The sequence below is a fragment of the Symphalangus syndactylus genome, chromosome 16 (assembly GCF_028878055.3).
Source record: "Symphalangus syndactylus isolate Jambi chromosome 16, NHGRI_mSymSyn1-v2.1_pri, whole genome shotgun sequence".
NCBI lineage: Eukaryota > Metazoa > Chordata > Mammalia > Primates > Hylobatidae > Symphalangus > Symphalangus syndactylus.
The window spans coordinates 69,653,137-69,679,649 of NC_072438.2; the positions used below are offsets into that span (position 1 = coordinate 69,653,137).

Sequence of the window (26,513 nt, forward strand, 5' to 3'; positions counted from 1 at the left end):
ATAAGTGTGGTGTGTGTGTGTGTGTGTGTGTGTGTGTATTGCCTTACCCTCAAGCATTATAATATTTGAAGGCAAAACAATGAAAGCAAGAAATGTTCTGAAATTAGCAACTGTTTTAATAAATGTGATCCACAAAAAAGGGGCTCACTAAAGAAAAATAATATGTTTAAAAAGAGAAATCAACAAGTGTATATGAAATTCTCATTGATCCTAGAAAACAAATTCTCTGGTGAAAGAATATGTTGGACCACATTTTTCAAAATAATAAAAGAAGTGTCCACAGAACTCTCGTATAACCCTGCAGCCTACAGTGTTGGGACAGGCCACGGAAGTTCATTTTAAAATGCACGTACATTTTCTGACACTTCGACTCTCATCCAGTGATAACCTGCAGTACAGAATGACAACATTGAAAGACAATTGCTCAGAAGTAGAATTCTTTGTTGTTGAGTAATATTTAGTTACATTGAAAACACTTAAAAGCAGTGGTTCTCAACTGGGAGCTGTTTTTGCTTCCCACAGGATATTTGGCAATGACTGGAGACATTTTTGATTGTCACAAGCTAGGGAAGTGGGGAGATGGGGGTATTACTTGTACGTGGTGTGTAACGCCCAGAGATCCTGCTAAGCATTCTGCAAAGCATAGGACAGCCCCCTCCAACAAACAAATATCCAGTCCAAAATGCAAATAGTGCTGAGGTTGGGAAAGTATGCTCTAAAAGATACATCCTGAACATTTTATTTGCGTTTTTGTATAATTTTTTTATCAGAAGCATTGTTTAGTATGTATTTAACTTAAAATGTATATTAATTAGCTGCTATTTGTTTAGGAAATGTGCTCAAAATAATCTTTCTTAGGTATTTACTCAGTAACATATCAGCTTAGACTTGATGGCAATTTTATTTTTTAGTACAGGGGACTTTATTGATGGCACATGGCAAAGTGGGTCTCCCTAAACACCTGCTCTTCAGGGGGTCTGCATAAAAATTGTGAGGGGAGATTCTCGCTGAGGTGGGGGACTGAGTGCCACAGGGACTCGCCAGCAGCTGGGGGTCTCGCTCTTGCTCTTGTGTGCTCACTGGGGCTGGTGGTCCAGGGGTCTTACTACTTGGAGGCCATGTGGACCATGAGTCCACCACCCTGTTGCTGCAGTCGAATTCACTGTCATACCAGGAAATGGGTTTGACAAAGTGGTTGTTGAGGGCAGTGCCAGCCCCAGGATCAAAAGTAGAAGAGTGGATGTCACTGTTAAAGTCAGAGGAGACAGCCTGGTGCTTAGTGTAGCCCAGGAGGCGTGTGTGTGTGTGTGTGTGTGTGTGTGTGTGTATTGCCTTACCCTCAAGCATTATAATATTTGAAGGTAAACCAATGAAAGCAAGAAATGTTCTGAAATTAGTAACTGTTTTAATAAAAGTGATCCATGAAAAAGGGGCTCACTATGGAAAAGTAGTATGTTTAAAAAGAGAAATCAACAAGTGTATACAAGATTCTCATTGATTCTGGAAAACAAATTCTCTGGTGAAAGAATATGTTGGACCATATTTTTCAAAGTCATAAAAGAAGTGCCCACGGAACTCTCGTATAACCCTGCAGCCTGTGAAGGGGCCCTCCGATGCCTGCTTCACCACCTTCTTGATGTCATATTTGGCAGGTTTTTCCAGATGGCAGGTCAGGTCACCACTGACATGATGGTGGGGACATGGAAGGCCATGTCAGTGAGCTTCCCATTCAGCTCAGAGATGACCTTGCCCTCAGCCTTGGCAGCACCAACAAATGCACGGATCATGTTCTGGAAAGCCCCACGGCTGTTGCACCACAGTTTCCCAGAGGGGCCATTAACAGTCTTCTCAGTGGAGTGATGGCAGGGACTGTGAACATGAGTCCTTTTTGCAATGGATGGCAAATTTTTTTTATTATTATACTTTAAGTTCTAGGGTACATGTACACAACGTGCAACTTTGTTATATATGTATACATGTGCCATGTTGGTGTGCTGCACCCATTAACTCATCATTTACATTAGGTATATCTCCTAATGCTATCCCTCCCCCCTCCCCCCACCACACCCTAGGACAGGCCCCGGTGTGTGATGTTCCCCACCTTGTGTCCAAGTGTTCTCATTGTTCAATTCCTACCTATGAGTGAGAACATGCAGTGTTTGGTTTTCTGTCCTTGCGATAGTTTGCTGAGAATGATGGTTTCCAGTTTCATCCATGTCCCTACAAAGGACATGAACTCATCCTTTTTTATGGCTACCTAGTATTCCATGGTGCATATGTGCCACATTTTCTTAATCCAGTCTATCATTTGTGGACATTCATGTTAGTTCCAAGTCTTGCTATTGTGAATAGTGCCACAATAAAAATATGTGTGCATGTGTCTTTATAGCAGCATGATTTATAATCCTTTGGGTATATACCCAGTAATGGGATGGCTGGGTCAAATGATATTTCTAGTTCTAGATTCTTGAGGAATCGCCACACTGTCTTCCACAATGGTTGAACTAGTTTACAGTACCACCAACAGTGTAAAAGTGTTCCTATTTCTCCACATCCTCTCCAGCACCTGTTGTTTCCTGACTTTTTAATGATCGCCATTCTAAGTGGTGTGAGATGGTATCTCACTGTGGTTTTGATTTGCATTTCTCTGATGGCCAGTGATGATGAGCATTTTTTCACGTGTCTGTTGGCTGCATAAATGTCTTCTTTGAGAAGTGTCTGTTCATATCCTTTGCCTACTTTTTGATGAGGTTGTTTGATTTTTCTTGTAAATTTGTTTAAGTTCTTTGTAGATTCTGGATATTAGCCCTTTGTCAGATGGGTAGATTGTAAAAATTTTCTCCCATTCTGTAGGTTGCCAGTTCACTCTGATGGTAGTTTCTTTTGCTGTGCAATAGCTCTTTAGTTTAATTAGATCCCATTGGTCAATTTTGGCTTTTGTTGCCATTGCTTTTGGTGTTTTAGTCATGAAGTCCTTGCACATGCCTATGGCCTGAATGGTATTGCCTAGGTTTTCTTCTAGGATTTTTACGGTTTTAGGTCTAACATTTAAGTCTTTAATCCATCTTGAATTAATTTTGTATAAGCTGTAAGGAAGGGATCCAGTTTCAGCTTTCTACATGTGGCTAGCCAGTTTTCCCAGCACCATTTATGAAATAGGGAATCCTTTCCCCATTTCTTGTTTTTGTCAGGTTTGTCAAAGATCAGGTGATCTTTGTACATGTGTGATATTATTTCTGAGGGCTCTGTTCTGTTCCATTGGTCTATATCTCTGTTTTGGTACCAGTACCATGCTGTTTTGGTTACTGTAGCCTTGTAGTATAGTTTGAAGTCAGGTAGTGTGATGCCTCCAGCTTTGTTCTTTCGGCTTAAGATTGTTTTGGCAATTCAGGCTCTTCTTTTGGTTCCATATGAACTTTAGTTTTTTCCGATTCTGTGAAGAAAGTCATTGGTAGCTTGATGAGGATGGCATTGAATCTATAAATTACCTTGGGCAGTATGGCCATTTTCATGATATTCATTATTCCTATCCATGAGCATGGAATGTTCTTCCATTTGCTTGTGTCCTCTTTTATTTTGTTGAGCAGTGGTTTATAGTTCTCCTTGAAGAGGTCCTTCACATCCCTTGTAAGTTGGATTCCTAGGTATTTTATTCTCTTTGAAGCAATTGTGAATGGGAGTTCACTCATGATTTGGCTCTCTGTCTGTTATTGGTGTATAAGAATGCTTGTGATTTTTGCACATTGATTTTGTATCCTGAGACTTGCTGAAGTTGCTTATCAACTTAAGGAGATTTTGGGCTGAGACGATGGGGTTTTCTAAATATACAATCATGTCATCTGCAAACAGGGATAATTTGACTTCCTCTTTTCCTAATTGAATACCCTTTATTTCTTTCTCCTGCCTGATTGCTGTGGCCAGAACTTCCAACACTATGTTGAATAGGAGTGGCGAGAGAGGGCATCCCTGTCTTGTGCCAGTTTTCAAAGGGAATGCTTCCAATTTTTGCCCATTCAGTATGATATTGGCTGTGGGTTTGTTATAAATAGCTCTTGTTATTTTGAGATATGTTTCATCAATACCTAGTTTATTGAGAGTTTTTAGCATGAAGGGCTGTTGAATTTTTTCAATGGCCTTTTCTGCATCTATTGAGATAATCATGTGGTTTTTGTCTTTGGTTCTGTTTATATGATGGATTACATTTATTGATTTGCATATGTTGAACCAGTCTTGCATCCCAGGGATGAAGCCCACTTGATCGTGGTGGATAAGCTTTTTGATGTGCTGCTGGATTCGGTTTGCCAGTATTTTATTGAGGATTCTTGCATCAGTGTTCATCAAGGATATTGGTCTAAAATTCTCTTTCTTCGTTGTGTCTCTGCCAGGCTTTGGTATCAGGATGGTGCTGGCCTCATGAAATGAGTTAGGGAGGATTCCCTCTTTTTCTATTGATTGGAATAGTTTCAGAAAGAATGGTACCAGCTCCTCCTTGTACCTCTGGTAGAATTCAGCTGTGAATCCGTCTGGTCCTGGACTTTTTTTGCTTGGTAGGCTATTAATTATTGCCTCAATTTCAGAGCCTGTTATTGGTCTATTCAGAGATTCAACTTCTTCCTGGTTTAGTCTTGGGAGTGTGTATTTGTCCAGGAATTTATCCATTTCTTCTAGATTTTCTAGTTTATTTGCATAGAGGTGTTGATAGTATTCTCTGATGGTAGTTTCTGTTTCTGTGGAATCGGTGGTGATATCCCCTTTATCATTTTTTTATTGTGTCTATTTGATTCTTCTCTCTTTTCTTCCTTATTAGTCTTGCTAGCAGTCTATCAATTTTGTTGATCTTTTCAAAAAACCAGCTCCTAGATTCATTGATTTTTTGAAGGGTTTTTTGTGTCTCTATCGCCTTCAGTTCTGCTCTGATCTTCGTTATTTCTTGCCTTCTGCTAGCTTTTGAATTTGTTTGCTCTTGATTCTCTAATTCTTTTAATTGTGATGTTAGGGTGTCAATTTTAGATCTTTCCTGCTTTCTCTTGTGGGCATTTAGTGCTATAAATTTCCCTCTACACACTGCTTTAAATGTGTCCCAGAGATTCTGGTATGTTGTGTCTTTGTTCTCATTGGTTTCAAAGAACATCCTTCTTTCTGCCTTCATTTCATCATGTACCCAGTAGTCATTCAGGAGCAGGTTGTTCGGTTTCCATGTAGTTGAGCGGTTTTGAATGAGTTTCGTAATCCTGAGTTGTAGTTTGATTGCACTGTGGTCTGAGAGACAGTTTGTTATAATTTCTGTTCTTTTACATTTGCTGAGGAGTGCTTTACTTCCAACTATGTGGTCAATTTTGGAATAAGTGCGATGTGGTGCTGAGAAGAGTGTATATTCTGTTGATTTGGGGTGGAGAGTTCTGTAGATGTCTATTAGGTCTGCTTGGTGTAGAGCTGAGTTCAAGTCCTGGATATCTTTGTTAACTTTCTGTCTTGTCGATCTGCCTAATGTTGACATTGGGGTGTTAAAGTCTCCCGTTATTATTGTGTGGGAGTCTAAGTCTCTTTGTAGGTCTCTAAGGACTTGCTTTATGAATCTGGGTGCTCCTGTATTGGGTGCATATATATTTAGGATAGTTAGTTTTTCTTGTTGAATTGATCCCTTTACCGTTATGTAATGGCCTTCTTTGTCTCTTTTGATCTTTGTTGGTTTAAAGTCTGTTTTCTCAGAGAGTAGGATTGCAACCCCTGTTTTATTTTTTTCGTTTTCCATTTGCTTAGTAGATCTTCCTCCATCCTTTTATTTTAGCCTATGTGTGTCTCTGCATGTGAGATGGGTCTCCTGAATACAGCACACTGATGGGTCTTCACTCTTTATCCAATTTGCCAGTCTGTGTCTTTTAATTGGAGCATTTAGCCCACTTACTTTTAAAGGTTAATATTGTTATGTGTGAATTTCATCCTGTCATTATGATGTTAGCTGGTTATTTTGCTCGTTAGTTGATGCAGTTTCTTCCAAGCATCGATGGTCTTTACAATTTGGCATGTTTTTGCAGTGGCTGATACCAGTTGTTCCTTTCCATGTTTAATGCTTCCTTCAGGAGCTCTTGTAAGGCAGGCCTGGTGGTGACAAAATCTCTCAGCATTTGCTTGTCTGTAAAGGATTTTATTTCTCCTTCACTCATGAAGATTAGTTTGGCTAGATATGAAATTCTGGTTTGAAAACCCCCCACTCTCTTCTGGCTTGTAGAGTTTCTGCCGAGAGATCAGCTGTTAGTCTGATGGGCTTCCCTTTGTGGGTAACCCAACCTTTCTCTCTGGCTTCCCTTAATATTTTTTCCTTCATTTTAACTTTGGTGAATCTGACAATTATGTGTCTTGGAGTTGCTCTTCTCAAGGAGCACCTTTGTGGCATTCTCTGTATTTCCTGAATTTGAATGTTGGCCTGCCTTGCTAGGTTGGGGAAGTTCTCCTGGATAATATCCTGAAGAGTGTTTTCCAACTTGGTTCCGTTCTCCCCATCATTTTCAGGTACACCAATCAGACATAGATTTGGTCTTTTCACATAGTCCCATATTTCTTGGAGACTTTGTTCATTTCTTTTTACCCTTTTTTCTCTAAACTTCTCTTCTCACTTCATTTCATTCATTTGATCTTCAATCACTGATACCCTTTCTTCCACTTGATCAAATCAGTTGCTGAATCTTGTGCATGCATCATGTAGTTCTCATGCCTTGGTTTTCAGCTCCATCAGGTCATTTAAGGTCTTCTCTATGCTGTTTATTCTAGTTAGCCATTCGTCTAATCTTTTTTCAAGGTTTTTAGCTTCTTTGTGATGGGTTCAAATATCCTCCTTTAGCTTGGAGAAGTTTGTTACTACCAATCATCTGAAGCCTTCTTCTCTCAACTCGTCAAAGTCATTCTCCATCCAGCTTTGTTTCGTTGCTGGTGAGGAGCTGCATTCCTTTGGAGGAGAAGAGGTGCTCTGATTTTTAGAATTTTCAGCTTTTCTGCTCTGGTTTCTCCCCATCTTTGTGGTTTTATCTACCTTTGGTCTTTGACGATGGTGACATACAGATAGGGTTTTGGTGTGTAATTCCTTTCTGTTTGTTAGTTTTCCTTGTAACAGTCAGGACCCTCAGCTGCAGGTGTTGGAGTTTGCTGGAGGTCCATTCCAGACCCTGTTTGTCTGGGTATCAGTGCAGAACAGCAAATATTACAGAACAGCAAATGTTGCTGCCTGATCCTTCCTCTGGAAGCTTCGTCTCAGAGGGGCACCGGGCTGTATGAGGTGTCCGTCGGCCCCTACTGGGAGGTGTCTCCCAGTTAGGCTACTCAGGGGTCAGGGACCCACTTGAGGAGGCAGTCTGTCCATTCTCAGATCTCAAACTCTGTGCTGGGAGAAGCAATACTCTCTTCAAAGCTATCAGACAGGGAAGTTTAAGTCTGCAGAAGTTTCTGCTGCCTTTTTTTCAGCTATGCCCTGCCCCCAGAGATGGAGTCTACAGAGGCAGGCAGGCCTCCTTGAGCTGCAGTGGGCTCCACCCAGTTCCAACTTCCTGCCCGCTTTGTTTACCTACTCAAGCCACAGCAATGGCAGATACCCCTCCCCTACCCTTGCTGCTGCCTTTCAGTTTGATCTCAGACTGCTGCGCTAGCAGTGAGTGAGGCTTTGTGGGCTTGGGACCCTCTGAGCCAGGCACAGGATATAATCTTCTGGTATGCCATTCGCTAAGACCATTGGAAAAGTGCAGTATTAGGGTGGGAGTGTCCCAATTTTCCAGGTACCATCTGTCATGCCTTCCCTTGGCTAGTAAAGGGAGTTCCCTGACCCCTTGCACTTCCCGGGTGAGACAACGCCCTGCCCTGCTTCAGCTCACGCTCCATGGACTGCACCCACTGTCCAACAAGCCCCAGTGAGATGAACCCAGTACCTCAGTTGGAAATGCAGAAATCACCCATCTTCTGTGTTGCTCACACTGGGAGCTGCAGACTGGAGCTGTTCCTATTTGGCCATCTTGGAACCAGACCACAGATGGCAAATTTTTAAAAGTTGGATTTTAGGCAAGTGTAGCTCATAATGCCAAGTACACTATAGTTACAGTCACTCTTTTCCCCATCTGGTACAGAGATTGATTTAAGGAGGTGAAAAATGAATGGAGAAAATGTCACTGACCAGCAGAACTGAGATTGGGATGAGGCAAGCCAGCACCTGAGTCTTAGGAAAGAACTCACAGGGCCTGTACCTACAGGAATCTACAGAAGTAAATGCCTCCTTCATTTTTTTTTAAATTCTTGCCAGCAGGAAGCCACTTCATTTGTTTTTATTCTGATAAAAAACACAAAACACAAATCCACCATTTCAACTATTTTATAGTATGCAATTGAATGCATTAGTTTATTACAATGTTATGCAACCATCACCACTATCTAGTTCTGTAACACATTTATCTCCCTCAATGAAAACTTCACATCAACTACTAAGCAGTTACTTCTCATTTCTTCCTTCCTCAACCCCGACAACCACTAATCTACTGTCTGTTTCTGGGAGTTTGCCTCATCTTGATATTTCCATACATATATATATATGGAATCATAAAATATGTAGCTGTCCCACATTTTTTTTTTTAAATGGAGTTTCGTGCTTGTCATCCAGGCCAGAGTGCAAAGGCACGATCTCGGCTCACCGCAACCTCTGCCTCCCGGATTCAAGTGATTCTCCTGCCTCAGCCTCCCAAGTAGCTGGAACTACAGGTGCACACCACCAAGCCTGGCAAATTTTTTGTATTTTTAGTAGCAATGGGGTTTCACCACATTGGCCAGGCTGGTCTCGAACTCCTGACCTCAGGTGATCCACCTGCCTCAGCCTCCCAAAGTGCTGGGATTACAGGCATGAGCCACTGTGGCTGGCCTCTACCACATTTTTTATCCATTCATCAACTGATGGACATTTGGATTTCTTCACTTTTGGCTATTATAAATAGTGCTGCTATGAAATTTCACATACAAGATTTTCTTAAACATCTGTTTTCAATTATTTTGAATCTATATATAGGAGTGGAATTGATGGGCAATATGGCAACTCTGAGTTTGACTTTTTGAGGAACTTCCAGACTGTTTTCCACAGTGATTGCACCAGTTTACATTTCCACCAGCAGTATTGAGGATTCCAATCTCTCCACATCCTCACCAACACTTGTTATGTTTTGTTTTTTGAATTCTTGTCATGCTAGTACATGTGAAATGGTATCTCAATGCGGTTTTGATTTGCATTTCCCAGCAGGCTAATGACCTTGAGCATCTTTTCACGTGCTTCTTGGCCATTTGTCCCTCCTTTAATTTTGTGTCCTATGCACTTCACTCACATCAGCCTAATCCCAGGCCTACTCTCCAGCACCTGACATCAAATGCAATGTCTTACAACCATGGTAGAGTGAAATAGTAGAGACCACTTCCTCTAAGTCACATAGTTATGGGTTCAAGTAACACTTTTACCAAATATGTGACCTTAGGTGAGTAATTTCCCTCTTCTAAGCCTGTTTCCTCCTCTGTAAAATGAATGGGAACAATAATAGTACTTCATGGAATTGCTGGAGGATTATAAGAAATGATGCAGAGATAGTATTTTATACAGTCCCTGGCATGTAGTAAATACCCGAGAAACATTAGCTGTCATTTTGCTAATGGGAATTCGCTAAGCATTTGTTGAATGAGTGACTGGGCCAACAGGCTGTTATGAAATCACCAAAAGGATCATTGCCAAAAAGCTCAACCTCCATTTAGCTTATGGGAGAGTGGATCTCATTTACCACAGGGTGTAATATGTATGTTGAATATAAGATGTAATTGCTAAAGTGAAGATGGAATCTGTAAACCTGTTATCTGCAAAGTTATGATTATGAATAGTTCATTCACAAAAAACCGTGTGTCACTAAGGAGAATCTCACTCCCAGACGAGGGAAATAAACTGTTCGAAATCTCTTCCCTATAGTCTTCCATGCCAACTCCCACTTGCAAATCCCAGCCCAGTTTTTATCACCTGGTCTCTGTCATCATGAAAATTATGGGGATAGCTATGAGACTCTAACTGATGAAAAGCGAGAACATTCAGAGAATGAAATCCCAGCTGCTTATTATTCTTACAATGTAAACCTCATCTGTATGCACAAATATGATTGGTCACATACTAAGAGGTAGAAGACAAAAGGCCCTGGTATTTGGGGGGCTTATAGTACAGTAGGAAGAGTGAGATGATAAACAGAAAAAGGAATTCCTAATAGAAAATGGTAAAGCCAAAGAAAAGGTGCAAGCAATGAGTGCTACTGGCGTTTGCTGTATTTCTGCAGTTCAACCAGACCCTCCTTTGGAGCTGGCTGTGGAAGTAAAACAACCAGAAGACAGAAAACCCTACCTGTGGATTAAATGGTCTCCACCTACCCTGATTGACTTAAAAACTGGTTGGTTCACGCTCCTATATGAAATTCGATTAAAACCTGAGAAAGCAGCTGAGTGGGAGGTGAGTGATCCATATGCTTTTTGAAGGAACTATGGCCTTTGGCAACGGTAAAGCCCTCACAGCTGAAAACAGGTCATTCCTCCTAATTATTGGGTCACCATGTTGGCCTCCGATGCAGTTGTGACCCACCCAGATGTGAAAAGCCCTTCTCCCCTCTATTGGAATTGATGGGGGCTCATCTTCACAGCTCTCCTTGGGCTAGTTTCTTGCAGTGCACAGACACTTGACCAGGTTTCCAACCTGCCTCCCTTAGTACATTTTAGATCTGGACCCTCGTAAGAGTACTTAAATGGCACCAGGTGGGAGGGGGCAATCTCAGCATATCCTGTCCATAGTCGATGGCTGTGTTTTTATTTACTTTAAAATACTTCAACCGGGCCGGGTGCAATGGCTCACACCTCTTAATCCCAGCACTTTGGGAGGCCGAGACAGGTGGATCACCTGAGGTCAGGAGTTCGAGACCAGCCTGGCCAACATGAAGAAACCCCATCTCTACTAAAAACACAAAAAATTAGCCAGGCATGGTGGCTGGCACCTGTAATCCCAGCTACTGAGGAGGCTGAGGCAGGAGAATATCTTGAACCCAGGAAGCGGAGGTTTCAGTGAGCCAAGATCGCACAATTGCACTCCAGCCTGGGCAACAAGAGTGAAACTCCATCTGAAAAAAAAAAATAGGCTGGGGCCAGGGGCTCACACCTGTAATCCCAGCACTTTGGGAGGCCGAGGCAGGTGGATCACTTGAGGTCAGGAGTTTGAGACCAGCCTGACCAACATGGCGAAACCCAGTCTCTACTGAAAATACAAAAAAAATGAGCCGGGCATGGTGGGTGCCTGTGATCCCAGCTGCTTGGAAGGCTGAGGCAGGAGAATTGCTTGAACCTGGGAGGCAGAGATTTCAGTGAGCCGAGGTCATGCCATTGCACTCCAGCCTAGGCGACAAGAGTGGCTCTGTCTCAAAAAAATAAATAAAATTAAAAATAAAAATAAAATACTTCAACCTAAAGAAATAATAAGTAAATTGCAGGCAGTACAATATTCCATCTTTACATACTTTAGTATATGCCTCTTTTAAAAAGGCACATTTCCAAACATAGCCAACATAATATGATCACACATAGGAAAATTAAAATTCCTTAATATTATTTAATACCCAGTCCCTAGTTTAATTCCTCCCAATGTTTCCGAATATCTTTAACAGCTACTTTGTCCAAACCAGAATCTGCTCCCAGACCACACATTGTAACTGGTTGTTATATCCCTTCAGTTTCAGTGTAATGAGGAGACTGGGCCACTTGTCCCATAGAGTATCCCACCTTGTACATTTCTCTGATCAGTTCTTTGTGGGGTCATTTAGCTAATTTCTCTATGCCTCCATTTCCTGTAACCAGACTCGATTAGATGTAGGTTGAACAATTTCTACCAAGAATTGGTAAATTCAGAGGTGATATTATGTACTCTATATTGTATTTAATCAGATGTCAAAAACCATCTGGTTGACCCACCGTAAGTGATGCTAAAACTGGCCCCTGAATTGAGGAGATGACAAACTGATCCCTTGATTGTAAGGTCATGTTTAATTTGTATACTACTACTTTACCATACGTGAATGCCCAATTCTCTTTCACCTCGTGTCTTCAACACCAATTTATTATTGAATCAGTTATTTCATTAGGGTTTAAAGGCTAACAATTCTTTAGTTTTGTTATTCTTTTTTTTTTTTTTTTGAGACGGAGTTTCGCTTTGTCACTCAGCTGGAGTGCAATGGCACGATCTCAGCTCACTGAAACATCTGCCTCGCGGGTTCAAGCGATTCTCCTTCCTCAGCCTCCCGAGTAGCTGGGATTACAGGCATGCGCCACCACGCCCAGCTAATTTTGTATTTTTAGTAGAGACGGGGTTTCTCCATGTTGGTCAGGCTGGTCTTGAACTCCTGACCTAAGATGATCTGCCCGCTTCGGCTTCCCAAAGTGCTAGGATTACAGGCATGAGGCACCATGCCTGGCCAATTTTGTTATTCTTTCTACATTTATTAAGTAGTTGTTTTTCATAAAGTGGGAAGGAGGTAGAATATTTGACTTTTCTGAAGTAGAGTCCCAAATGGAGAGATAGAAAACCTGCTAAATTTTTGTGTGAACAATTTTAAGAGGAGGAAGAGATAGGGCTAAGACAGTGGAGTAGTGACAGCAGGGAATTCTCTGTATATGATTGTTCAGCCTAACTCTACTGTAGTTTATTTTTTAGGGGAAAACTCTTTCTTCACAACAAATGTTAGAAGTGACTTCCGTTTTCCTTATCCTACCTTAGATCCATTTTGCTGGGCAGCAAACAGAGTTTAAGATTCTCAGCCTACATCCAGGACAGAAATACCTTGTCCAGGTTCGCTGCAAACCAGACCATGGATACTGGAGTGCATGGAGTCCAGCGACCTTCATTCAGATACCTAGTGGTGAGTGTATTGGCTCTTTTTTGCTTATGTCCCTAAATATGTTTTAAATGGTATATTTGCATATAATAACTACTAATAGAGAAACCATTTTGAGCCTTAGCCAGAACAATAGAGGTGGGTTTATAATCTTTCTGCCCAATACAAAGACATTTTGAAAAGCAGCATTGCTCCCTGGATTACTGTCAGTGGAGAACAGTTTAAGGATAAGGCTACAGACATGGGCCTGGTGCCTCAAGGGGCTTGATGATCAGTTATGATGCTCCCACCATCTTCCCTATTCCTATCATTTAGAGGATTTGGTCAAGGTCATCCTCTAGTTCTTCCAGAATTTATAAGGCAGCACCGTGTCTCAAAGGCATGAACCGATGCTCAGTCTCTGCCATGGATTACACTTCAGTCTGTTAGTGAAGACACAGGATGTAAGATAGACAGCTCCAGCAAAGCACCTTAATTCAGTAGCTTGTGTTCTATAAGGGAACAATCCATCTTGCATTTTTAAAATGCTTTACAGCTTACAAAGCCTGTACCTTATTTGGTCCACCCAACCCTCCCAGGTATTCAGAGAATATGATTATCATTAAAAATTAAAAGTGAAGAAACCAAGCCTCAGCAAAGTTAGGGGTCTTTTCCAAAACCACAAAGGAAAGTCTAGCTCTTCTAACAATTTACCTGACCAAAGTATTGGGCTTTCATTGGCTTGGCATACTGGAAAGGGCACTGAACTGCAAATCAGTCATGCATCTAGTCCAGTCCTGACTCTTACTTAACAAAAGCACAGGGTCTAGAGGCAGAAAGCCTGAGTTCAAATCCCAGCCTGCAACACTACAGTTATATGGCCATTGGTAAATCTTTCTTTGATTCCCAGTTTTCTTATCTTTTGTAACAAAGCAATGTGGGCAAAGAGCTTAACACCGTTGATGGCTTTTAGTAAGAACTTAATGTTAGCTTTTATTATTGTTACTGCAAACGACCATGTGACCTTGGATTTCCTCTTTAAGGATCAATTAAAAAGAATATGTGAAAGGATTTTTAAATTTTTAGAGTACTATAAAATATATGCAATATATTAAAATATTAATAATATTGAAAAGAATATAGCCCTGTCATTGATGATACTTTGGATTGCTGTTCAAATCAAAAAAATATATAGATGGAGGAAAACACTCTTGGGTTTAAGAGTTTCATTCATTAGGTTTGTTTGTTTTTAATGATGCTGTACGTGATCAAAGCTTTCTGGCTGTTTGTTTTTTAGACTTCACCATGAATGATACAACCGTGTGGATCTCTGTGGCTGTCCTTTCTGCTGTCATCTGTTTGATTATTGTCTGGGCAGTGGCTTTGAAGGGCTATAGGTACTTCACTGTCTCTCAACTTTTCCTCCCAATCATGATAGTCGAGTATAATGACAAAAAAAAATACAAAGATGATAGAAACCTATAGATAATCCTCATTTTAGCCATTAGATGTAGTGTGTTTGCCCATAAAAAAATCTTTTATCAGTGCCATAAAAAGTAGAAAAATTGACTCGTTTCAGGCTGATGTTCTTTCTATGAAACAGAGATTCATAGTTGTGAAACAGTAAAAATCTGGCAAGAGTAGCTAACATCAAGAGAAGCAAATAGTCCAAATAATCCACTAACTTCAAAGTCAGCCTCCTTAACTAGCTAAAGTTAATTTTAATACAGCCCTCTGTAATTTTATTTTCGTCATTGATTGTTTCATGGAGCTGCCAAACTCTAAGTCCTATCTCTATCACAGTGCATATAGTGGCTATTATACTAACCTTTCAAAAATTACAAAGTCAGAAATGAGTCATTTAGCCAATCTCATGAATTATTTTATAGCATGGTGACCTGCATCTTTCCACCAGTTCCTGGGCCAAAAATAAAAGGATTTGATGCTCATCTGTTGGAGGTAAGTACAGGAGTCAAAAAATGGAGTGTGACTCACTGCTTTGTAGTAATTAACTCTACACACTCATACACAGTCCCCATCAGTTCAGCCTGGTAGTTTCGGCCAGCCTTTTTGGGCTGTCTCTCCTGGTCAGCATGTGTGTTAACAGAAAGATGTGTGAAGGATGGGAGTACTTACTTTCACACACTAAATGTCAGAGGGCAAGGAGAGAAAGCCAAGAAAACATGGAAACACATTTATTGATTTATCAGATCTACTCATAAGCATAGAGATAAACATTTTGTACAAATAATCAATTTAGAAAGAGAGTGAATATTTTGATTAATGCAAAACAGGGACCCACCACCACCCCCTCAATCATACATTGGTAAAAGCTTCTACTTGAATGTTCTTTACATAAAGCCATAGTAACAGAATATCCCATTGCCATTATCTCTCACTTTGGGCACTCAGTTGAGACCAGATCAGTACAGCGGGGCCATCTGTTTGCCAGGGCCCATTTGGGCTGATTCAAGAGGGAATTAAATGATGAGTGTTTTGAATGAAAAGAGAGGTTAGAACATTTTTTAAATTTTTCTCCAAGTTGAAATAAATAGTTTCAGTTTGGCTTTTAAGCTTAACACTGACATATATAAAAGCAACTAGCTGTACATTAAGGCAAATACCACTTGACCCAGCTGCTCTGGGTCTGGCAGTGTAAGAATAGAAGAATTGAGTCCTGGATAATCTGGCTTGTCTGTGTTCACTTTGGTTGCAAATATCGAAGCAAGGACTAGAGCCCAGGAGTCCGGACTCCTGACCCAGTGCCCTTCCTCCACTATCCAGTGTAGCATTGCCCTGATAGAACCAGCATGAATGTCTCAGCAAACTAAATTAGTTACTGTCCAGCTCACAATTTAACCTGCTAGCCACAGAGACTTAATGATAAAATAGCTACTTTTGTCTCAAAAATATGTGTTAGTATTCTTAATGATATTACCTCTAATCCTCAAAACAACCCTCCCAGATGGGTGGTATTAATATTATTTTTGACCTTTTAAAAATAGAGAAGCTGAGGTTCAGAGAGCAGCTTGTCCAAAGTCACATACCCTATAATAAGTGATAAAGCCAAGACCTAGGTCAGTACCTGACCCAAGTCAGAGGGTAAGAAAAAAGAGGCCGGGCGCGGTGGCTCACACCTGTAATCCCAGCACTTTGGGAGGCTGAGGCGGGCAGATCACGAGGTCAGGAGATCAAGACCATCCTGGCTAACACGGTGAAACCCTGTCTCTACTAAAAATATAAAAAATTAGTCAGGAGTGGTGGTGGGCGCCTGTTGTCCCAGCTACTCGGGAGGCTGAGGCAGGAGAATGGCATGAAGCCGAGAGGCGGAGCTTGCAGTGAGCTGAGATCGCGCCACTGCACTCCAGCCTGGGCAACAGAGTGAGACTCTGTCTCAGAAAAAAAAAAAAAAAAAGAGGCGAGAGTGAGAGGAGGAGGTAGGAGGAAATAGGAGGGGTAAAGGAATGATGGAAGGAGGGAGAATAATAGGAAGGGGGGAAAATATGGAATAGGGCAATGAAGGGGGAGAAGAGAAGGAGGGAGAGGAAGTAGGGTAGAAGAAAACAGTAGATTAGGAAGAGGGGGCAGAAGGGAAGGGGAAATAAGAAGAGGAAGGAGAGAAGGAACATGAACCACAGAAGAAAAAGACAAGAATCCACTTACTATTGCCAGACTCTAGAACGTGATAGAGGAAGTTAGGAGGCCAGCAACCACAGCTCTGCCAGTGGGCCGCAGTGTCAGATGCATGCATGAGCACTGTGGGTTTAGAAGTTTCACAAACCTTCATTTTATAGTTATCTGTTTATTATTGTATGTGTATATACTACTTGCCCATTAAATTCATGATTATTATTGCTTGGAGACAGACTACATTAAATATCCTGAGTTGACTTTAAAAAATAATATCTGTGGAACAGTATCCAGAAGGTGATTCTGGGTGGCCTGGCACACAAATGTCTGAAGTTTGAGATCTTCCCACCTGCTCGTGGCAATGAACAGCACCACTTAGCAGGGATGCTGATTTGGAATGTTATGAAGCTAACAGCCATCTCTTCTTGTGTCTGTGTTTTAATAGAAGGGCAAGTCTGAAGAACTACTGAGTGCCTTGGGATGCCAAGACTTTCCTCCCACTTCTGACTATGAGGACTTGCTGGTGGAGTATTTAGAAGTAGATGATAGTGAGGACCAGCATCTAATGTCAGTCCATTCAAAAGAACACCCAAGTCAAGGTATGAAACCCACATACCTGGATCCTGACACTGACTCAGGCCGGGGGAGCTGTGACAGCCCTTCCCTTTTGTCTGAAAAGTGTGAGGAACCCCAGGCCAATCCCTCCACCTTCTATGATCCTGAGGTCATTGAGAAGCCAGAGAATCCTGAAACAACCCACACCTGGGACCCCCAGTGTATAAGCATGGAAGGCAAAACCCCCTATTTTCATGCTGGTGGATCCAAATGTTCAACATGGCCCTTACCACAGCCCAGCCAGCACAACCCCAGATCCTCTTACCACAATATTACTGATGTGTGTGAGCTGGCTGTGGGCCCTGCAGGTGCACCGGCCACTCTGTTGGACGAAGCAGGTAAAGATGCTTTAAAATTCTCTCAAACCATTAAGTCTAGAGAGGAGGGAAAGCCAACCCAGCAGAGGGAGGTACAAAGCTTCCATTCCGAGACTGACCAAGATACGCCCTGGCTGCTGCCCCAGGAGAAAACCCCCTTTGGCTCCGCTAAACCCTTGGATTATGTGGAGATTCACAAGGTCAACAAAGATGGAGCATTATCATTGCTACCAAAACAGAGAGAGAACAGCGGCCAGCCCAAGAAGCCCGGGACTCCTGAGAACAATAAGGAGTATGCCAAGGTGTCCGAGGTCATGGATAACAACATCCTGGTGTTGGTGCCGGATCCACATGCTAAAAACGTGGCTTGCTTTGAAGAATCAGCCAAAGAGGCCCCACCATCACTTGAACAGAATCAAGCTGAGAAAGCCCTGGCCAACTTCACTGCGACACCAAGCAAGTGCAGGCTCCAGCTGGGTGGTTTGGATTACCTGGATCCCGCATGTTTTACACACTCCTTTCATTGATAGCTTGACTAATGGAATGATTGGTTAAAATGTGATTTTTCTTCGGGTAACACTACGGAGTACATGAAATGCTCAAGAATGTAGTCAGACTGACACTACTAAAGCTCCCAGCTCCTTTCATGCTCCATTTTTAACCACTTGCCTCTTTCTCCAGCAGCTGATTCCAGAACAAATCATTATGTTTCCTAACTGTGATTTGTAGATTTACTTTTTGCTATTAGTTATAAAATTATGTGTTCAATGAAATAAAAGCACACTGCTTAGTATTCTTGAGGGACAATGGGGATAGGTATATCCTCTGGAAAGGGCTTTCATGATTTGGCATGGGACAGATGGAAATGAAATTGTCAAAATTGTTTACCATAGAAAGATGACAAAGGAAAATTTTCCACATAGGAAAATGCCACGAAAATTGCTTTTGAAAAACAATTGCATAACCTTTACACTCCTCCTCCGTTTTATTAGGATTACCCAAATATAACCATTTAAAGAAAGAATGCATTCCAGAGCAAATTGTTTACATCAGTTCCTATACTTTACTGACACATTGCTGATATGCAAGTAAGAAATAATGCCTCCAATTTTTTCTTAAAATAGTTTAGATATGTTAAGCATGGATTTCCCCCCTAAATTCTATTCTAAAGCCTCTATAAAATATAGTTTGGAAATAAAAATTTTCTTACACAAGGGGCAAATGAATTTCATGTGAATCCTTTTAGGATGTTTTCCTGCTTCATTTCAACCTGATAGATAATTTATTATACACCTTAGTCTCTTCTTAGTTAAAAAAAAAATCCCTAAAGACTAACTTGAAAAGAAAACCACAGCAGGATGCTAACGGAATTGCTGCCTTACTGTACATACAAATTCTACTTTAATATAAACCCATAAGTTTAACAATGTATTTTTGAAGACTATTTTTCTATAACTTAGGTAAAATAAAAGACTATTTTCTATCTTCCCAGTACAGCTGTTTATGTATTCAGTGGGTACAGTATTTTCTGCTGCAAGGTTATAATGTGTATTTACAGTACATAGTAGTATATACAGTTCCCGTTTGTGGAGTAAAATGCCATACCAACCCAAAGCCCACTATGAAATACGAAGTGAATGACAAAATTCAGTTTTCAACGCAATATAGTATAGTTTGTCTGATTCTTTTGATCTCCAGGACACTTTAAACAACAACTACCACCACCAACAACCTAGGGATTTAGGATTCTCCACAGACCAGAAATTATTTCTCCTTTGAGTTTCAGGCTCCTCTGGGACTCCTGTTCATCAATGGGTGAATCTTCCTAAAGCTACCATAAAAAGGGAGAGTGACGATTTCTAACAGCTGTTTAAAAGAGAGAGGTTTTGTTTTTGTGAGAAATCTTGGGCCACAAAAAAATTTTAAGCAGAGCCAGGAGTTAGTGTCTCTCTGAAGTAAATTCAACTGCAAAATCTTGGCAGAGGCAGAAACAGCTCATATCAGAAGTGTCCAAATAAAAGTTCTGGGAAACTAGGTATTTGCTTCCCAGAGCAATGGGAATAGCTCCAAAGGTCAGAGTAAGGTAGTGAGAATCTCCCAGTCAGTTCCAGTGCCAGGCTTCCTGAAAGAAGTCAAAGCTTGGATCCTCATTTTAAAGGGCGCATCCATGACTCATCTAACAGCCTCCCTCTATTTTTCCCTTCACTTGATGGTAAATCTATTCTATATGTCCATTTACTAGCTGGACATAGAGAACTTGAGCTCACCTCTGGGAGTTAAATATTCCACCCCAACTATCCCATATTGATAGCAACTGGACCCAGAAGTCCCCCTCCTGTTTGAAAGTGAACACATTGCCAATGTTTTGAGAATGGCAAAAGCAATAGATATGAAGCTCCATTTTTCTAATATATAAACAATATCATGTGAGTAAGGGAAGCATGTGGGAAAGTTGTCCAAGCTCATTCAGTCCCCTAAATCCTCCATACTTTAACTGTCTGAGAACCAACTGCATAGACATCACCTGGGCAGTGTTTGAAAATTCCGGTTGCAGAATCTTAAGCATCAGAATCTGCATTTTACTAAGATCCCCAAATGATTCAAATGCACAGTGAAGTTTGAGAAGCACTGTTCTGGGCAACCATTTCCACTAAAGGTTATTTTAGTGCATAGTAACAATCCTCTTTTGAAAAGGACAGATCAAGTCTGTTTGATTTGCAATGAACAACACGGCATGTAAGAAGGCAAAAAAAAAGAAACATATCAGTAGTTTAAGATTCACATTATGCTGAATCTTATGTGAATTCACATAAAAGAATGACCTGCAAAAGTACGCACAACTTCTGAAAGGCCAAGGAATATAATCTCTCTTGAGAAGCATTAACCAAAGACAGTCACCCTCAAAGCCAATGCAGACTAAATCTTTCTTAACATAGTCTATTCTTCTCTAAGAATAGAGAAGATATGTGTCAGTCACTCTTATAGTCTGAAAACCTAAACATAAAAGTAATCTGCTTTTGACATATAATTTTGTATAATACATATGAAAAAATGTGACAGCTAAGGACTTGAACTAAATCCCTAAAAAACACCGATTAGCCACTCATTAAGCCAAGACTTTAATTCTATGATCAATTAGCACTGTTTATCTGAATTAAGCTTTTTTGTGGTCTATCAAGGAGACAGCTGTTCAAATGGAAGGATACATGTGGGGCAGGGGGGCGGTGAAGAGACCTGGATTCTGGTCCTAACTTGGCCTTGGAGAGATTAATTCCCCTCTCTAAGCCTCAGTTTCCTCTGAAGATGTTGGATCAGATAACCTCTAAGGTCCTTTGAAACTGACTCCTTGATTCCATGACTCACTGAATATTTTTCTGCAAAGATAATTCCAACTGATGCCTTCTATCTTAATCTAACAAAAGATTGCTCTTCATCATAGAAATACAAAGTAATCTTCAGTGATGTGCTCTTTATACTTTGCTTTTTAAACCATCCATTCCAGTTGGTCTTAATACATTGCACAAGCATTTTATAAGTGGTATGTGTACAGAATCATATTCTAAGATTATGTGCAAATATATGTGTAGAAAGAGGCATTAAAAAAAAGAGGCAGGAGATTGAAAAGAGACATATTGAATGAGGCACTAATCTTTAGAAAAATGATCTTTTACTGAATCAAGCCATGCTCATTCCTTGCTGAATCCAACAGCCCCAAATCTCTTTTCTTATATGTGGCTGTTAATTTTTTTCTTCGCACCATCCTAGATTGTTAACAACCATTGCACAGTTGGCTCATAGATCCTTACACTCTGAGTTATAATAAGTTGTATTTTTATAAACAAATACCTAAATATTCAAGTTTTAAGGCGCATAGAAACTGAATCTAGGCGATGGATGATTTGTGTAGCTTACAACCTGAACAGCAAAATGTTCCAATTCATTCCAACAGATGTGTATAAGCACAAGTTATATCAGCTGTGTCAGTTATTTAACAGATCCTACATTTATTAGCTATTTAACAGACTCTACATTTTCCTAAGTGCCTAAGACCAATCCTGGTAGTCACTTAAGTACAAAAGAGTCACTTTAACTGGCTTGGTCTGAAGGGGTCAATCCTTTACTGCCTATACAAGATCTGGGCAGTTTTGCTCTGTGTCTTGTGATGACGCAGCTGAATGTGAAAAGCCTGTGAGTTATTGAGCAACCAGAGGCCCCTGCATTCCAAGGAGCAGTTTGGCTCTGGGGAAACTCTGGGTTTCTCTTTCCTCAAGTGTCCACCGCTGCCCATCATTTGCAGAAAGACTTGGCCCTGCCTTTAGCAACTTCCCTATCTCCTTAGAGTAGACAAGAAAGAAACAGATTTGTGCACATTTTACAAAGTGCCTTCCTCTAGTTTTTTTTTTTTAATTTTTATTTTGCAAGGAAAAATGTATTGATTAGAAAGTAACATTTGCCTTATAGGGATATATATATATATATATATGAATGGAGAGATGAGAAGAAGCCAGAAAGGGCACAATAAAATGGTCTAAGGGCCAACCAGCAAATGTTCAGTGAATGTATTGTTTAATTGAATCAACACAGAGCTGTTGTGAATAGTGTGACTTACTTTGCCTGATAAGAAATTGAGTCTGGCTGTGATTTGGGGATAAACCTGCCACCCTGTGATTTGAGACTCTCCATACCAAAACTTATTGATACATTTTTGAATGTCATTGGCTTACATGCCTAAACCTGAAGAGAACAATGCATGCACATTGGAACTTTGCACACAAACAGAAAAATATAAATGACTTTGAATTACCATCCCAAGCATTGCTAACATAGATGTGCCATTGACGAAAGTCTCATGTGTTCTTGAGTGAACAAATTTCCTTTTCTTCCTTTTTGGCTCAAGCACAATACCGCTGTCACTAATACAGTGACTGAGCACTCAATGTCCAAGACTAAATCACATCACCACGACTAAGTAGGCTCTATGTCCTGGGATGAGTCTTTTAAACTCTGGCCATCAGGTTCCTTACTTATTAAACAAGTGGGTTGGCCTAAAAGGTTTCTAAGACATCTCATGATCTAGGTAAAATCCAGGGTTTCAGGTCAGTGTCCCTGGTGCAGTGCAAGAAAGCCTTGCTGACATGCCCTTGGCCTGAAGCAGTGAGCACGTGAGACTGTGTGACAATGCTTCAGAGAAAAACAGAGATCTGTTCCTCCAAGTCAGATTGATTTAACATCCTTGCTTCTCCTTTTCCTTCCTAGCTTTACATATTTATAGGGTTTTTACTCCTTCTCCACAGCCTACTATTTTTCCTAAGAGTTAGTAGCAGCCATAGGATCCACAAGAAATGAAATTATTCATAAACAATGACTTTGGCACTGCAAAAGACTGAGTCAAAGGTTAAATCAGTCACACAGATATTCAAGGCCAAGGTGAAGATCACAAGTATATCCCATTTAGAGATTTGCATACTTAGAGACTAAGCCCATGTTCATTAATTATTTAGTTAATTCGAAGGCCATTAATAAATCCATGCCCAGCCTAGACAACATAGTAAGACCCAGTCTCTACAAAAATTTTAAAAATTAGCCAGCCATGGTGACATGTACCTGTAATCCTAGCCACTTGGGAAGCTGAAGCCAGAGGATTTCTTGAGCCCAGGAGTTCGAGGCTGCAGTGAACCGTGATTGTGTCACTGCACTCCAGCCTGGGTGACAGAGCAAGACTTTGTCTCAATAAATAAATAAATCCAAGTTACTTCGATGACTAGATACTGGAGGTCTTAAGGAGAAGCTTTAAAAATACAGATTGATTGCTTCAGAGAAATCCTATTTATAATTATGATCTAAACTTATTCTATGATTAGCAAATTTGTCATCTGAAAATAAAACAGGAGTTCTCTCCCCAGACTTTCGTTTTTCAGGATGGTGAGTTTTGGTCTGGGACCCTCATGGCACCCATTTCAATAAAAGGAAAAAGATAGTAAAATAGGAAATAGGAAGTTTCCAGAGATTTGGGCATCTCAGGATTCCATGAAATGCTGAGACTAACCCACTAAATCCAAATTTTATTGGATATGGTAAATCTAAATCTGTTCAGTGTTCTGAACAGATTTTATGAGTTTGTGTCTGAGAGTTTATGTCTAAGAGAGGTACATAATTCACAAACACTATCATGCTGGCAGCTGTTTTGTCCACATCAATTCCCTTGATTTAATGCTCTGATTTCAATTTAGAAAGTATTGAGACATGTAAAGTCTCAAAATAGGAAAAACCTATCCTGTTTATAAGGTGTGGTCAATAAATAGACCACAGATAATCTTAGTCTATTAATTAACTCTCAGATCATCTGAGACTATTAATTGACATTCTGCTTGCTGCTGATTAAAAAGAAAAAACCCTAAAACCTTCAGCAACTGAAGTAGTAATATAAAAATAACCTTTATTAGTTATGGTCGAATTATGCTTCACTTGGATAAACTTCAAAATGTAGTCTGAGTTTTTTTGTGCACACTTTACAAATCCTGGGGGAAAAAATCTTTTTTCCATGTTATCTGAAAAACTATATGGTGAAGATACCTCTGAAAAATAATTTGTTTTATGAAATTCCTGAAAAGCTAATTTGGAATTTTTTAAAGTAACTACCTCCCTTAAGTGTCCTAATGTCATTCCTTCAAAGCTGCTTATAGTTTAGAAATGAAAGATGTCACGTCTCATGCTTTGACTGGTTTTCAGTGGCATATTTGATGTATTTGCCAAGTGGCATTCCTGACTTTACAGTAACTGTTACATTATTTTGTACTATATTGCTTTATGTGGTTCAAAAATAGTATATGCCATATTGAAATATGTAATACTCATGTTGTGAAACTCATCATGTAATAGAAATGAAAATCATTACTTAATAACTTACAGTTTATCCATATGTAGTTTCAATATGATTGTGTCTATGACTGTAAAACAAAACTGAAAAACTATGTAATGTATTTCTGTTGAAACGGTGAATGTACTAATTTTTTTCTTAATCTTTGTCTAGAAGAAAGATCCTATGTCATTCATTGTACAGCTGCTCTGGGGTGTTACACATTTAAAGTACAATCCAACAGTTGTTTGAAAGTCAACCTCTCGGCTTTGTTTCATGTGACTGCTGACGCTTCTCGAGTGTTCTTTGCATAATGAGGCTGGCTTTTGTGCTTCATCATTCATTTTAAACAATTGAAAAGTCTCATGTGGAAACCAAAGCAATCTAGAAACAGCCTGTTGGGTGACTGTGTCTTCTGTAAAGCCATATTGAAGTGAAGCTATACATAATAGCATAAAGTTCCACATTTTCAAAGCTACCACTACCTCTGCTTTTCCTCTTTCCCTGGAAAAGGCCGAGCAAAATTCCCCAACACTAAGTGAGAAATTAGAAGTAATTGTTTTATAATTAAGTTGCTGGGTTTGTTTTTTTTTTTTTTTTACACCTTCTAATTCATCACTTTGTAGGGTTATGCAAGAGTTTCTGAATAACCATTCTTACATTTTTACATTTTATAAAAACTGGCTGCAAGAAAGTTTCAGAAAGAATACTTAGTAAGTCATCAGATGAAAAACCAACAAAACCATAGAGTGCAGATTTTTTCCTAACTATAAGTCACCTCATAGTTGTCCAAAGCCATGATAATGATATCTCTTACAAATTGACTTCTGTAACCCCCCTAGAAATAACCCTTTTCCTTATTTGATTTTAGTCATCAAACATAGTATGATATAGGAAAAGTCAGCCATTTACCAGAAATAATCTTGTTTTGATTTTAAAAACTCATTTCTATATGTAGTTATTGTAATGTCTATTTTTTTAGACTTAAAGATTTATAGAAGACTATAGTTATCTGATTTGTTATTTTGCATTTTTCATTCTGTAAATCTTTGCTTATGGCACCTTGTGCTCTCTGTTTTCCATGGGTTTATTCATTTATCTCCTTCTATTTTGAGGGGACAACATGGGTAGTTAAATCTTTGTCAGTAGAATTGGAGATAACGCTAACTGCTATTATCATAACGTCTTCATTTTTACTGCATGCCAAAACCAATGCCTGCCAAACAAAATCTTAGACATCCCAATATAATATGTTAATTATATTTCTATTCACGTCATTATTGAAAATACCCAGCTCAGTGCCTGGCTTAATAAATGTTTAATTCCCTTACCTACTCTTGCTCTATTTTTTTATTTGAAATGGAGATGAGCAAAATAACACATTCATGGCTGAAGCAATTTTTTAGACATTTCTTGTTGCTAAAAGATCTATAATCAGGACATTGTTTATGTAAGTTGGACAAAAAGAAATTCTTCCCCTTTATGTCCACCCTTCCATATAATTGCAAGACAAAATTTCCCTCCTTTGCCTCATCCCTATAACATGGGAGGCTGAGAAAAATGAGGGGAGATGGAACCAGATACAAGGATCTCCAATAAGAGAAGCTTATTTAAATATTGTGAAATAAAAGAAGAACCAAAGCATTTTTTTAAGTGGGGAATCCTTTCGAACAGTTATTATTATTATTAACAACATCTTTTCTGACAAAATCCTTCAAATGAAATGTAAATGGATAACCTTTTACTTTTAATGGATCTAAACCTAGAAAGTTTCACTTACTGTTCATATTTGTGTTCCAGAATTGTGAAATGGTGTGTGGTTTTGTTTTCCAAGTTCTTCTCTGCCTCCTCTTAATTCTCTAATGCTGTGTCTTACAGAAGAATGAGAAATTTCTTTCTTACTTGAGTATCATGCTCTAAAAAACTTGGCTTCAGTCAAAGAAACGCTAGCTCTCCTGTGCTTATATTGAAGCCATCTGCCTTTAATTCTTGGGCCCTCATATTTTTAAGGTGCAAAATTTGGAATCTCAGTCACCAGACACAGGATCTATACAATTAATGCTGAGCTGGAGAAGTAATATGTAGCTAATTTTTCAAAAGCATTGAATATACTTTCCTGAAAGAAAACAGAAATTAAATATTGCCACATCTTGCCAGAATCCCATCTCACACCTTAACCTTGTCAGGTTTCCTACAACT

General features: G+C 39.8%; 1 protein-coding gene and 1 pseudogene across 3 annotated transcripts in view; one reads left to right on the forward strand and one right to left on the reverse strand.

Moving 5' to 3' along the window:
• PRLR (prolactin receptor) overlaps positions 1–25,644 on the forward strand; it is a 180,666-nt gene extending 155,022 nt beyond the window's left edge. For all 3 annotated transcript variants that reach the window (XM_055245995.2, XM_063619904.1, XM_055245996.2), the window contains 5 exons: positions 10,326–10,495; positions 12,800–12,941; positions 14,194–14,293; positions 14,786–14,855; positions 16,972–25,644. In XM_055245995.2, coding sequence (XP_055101970.1) covers positions 10,326–10,495; positions 12,800–12,941; positions 14,194–14,293; positions 14,786–14,855; positions 16,972–17,985 — 1,496 coding nt within the window. In that variant the 3' untranslated portion in view covers positions 17,986–25,644. The remainder of the gene's footprint in view (positions 1–10,325; positions 10,496–12,799; positions 12,942–14,193; positions 14,294–14,785; positions 14,856–16,971) is intronic.
• LOC134732688 (glyceraldehyde-3-phosphate dehydrogenase-like) lies at positions 334–9,303 on the reverse strand (annotated as a pseudogene).
• Positions 25,645–26,513: the final 869 nt, after the last annotated feature.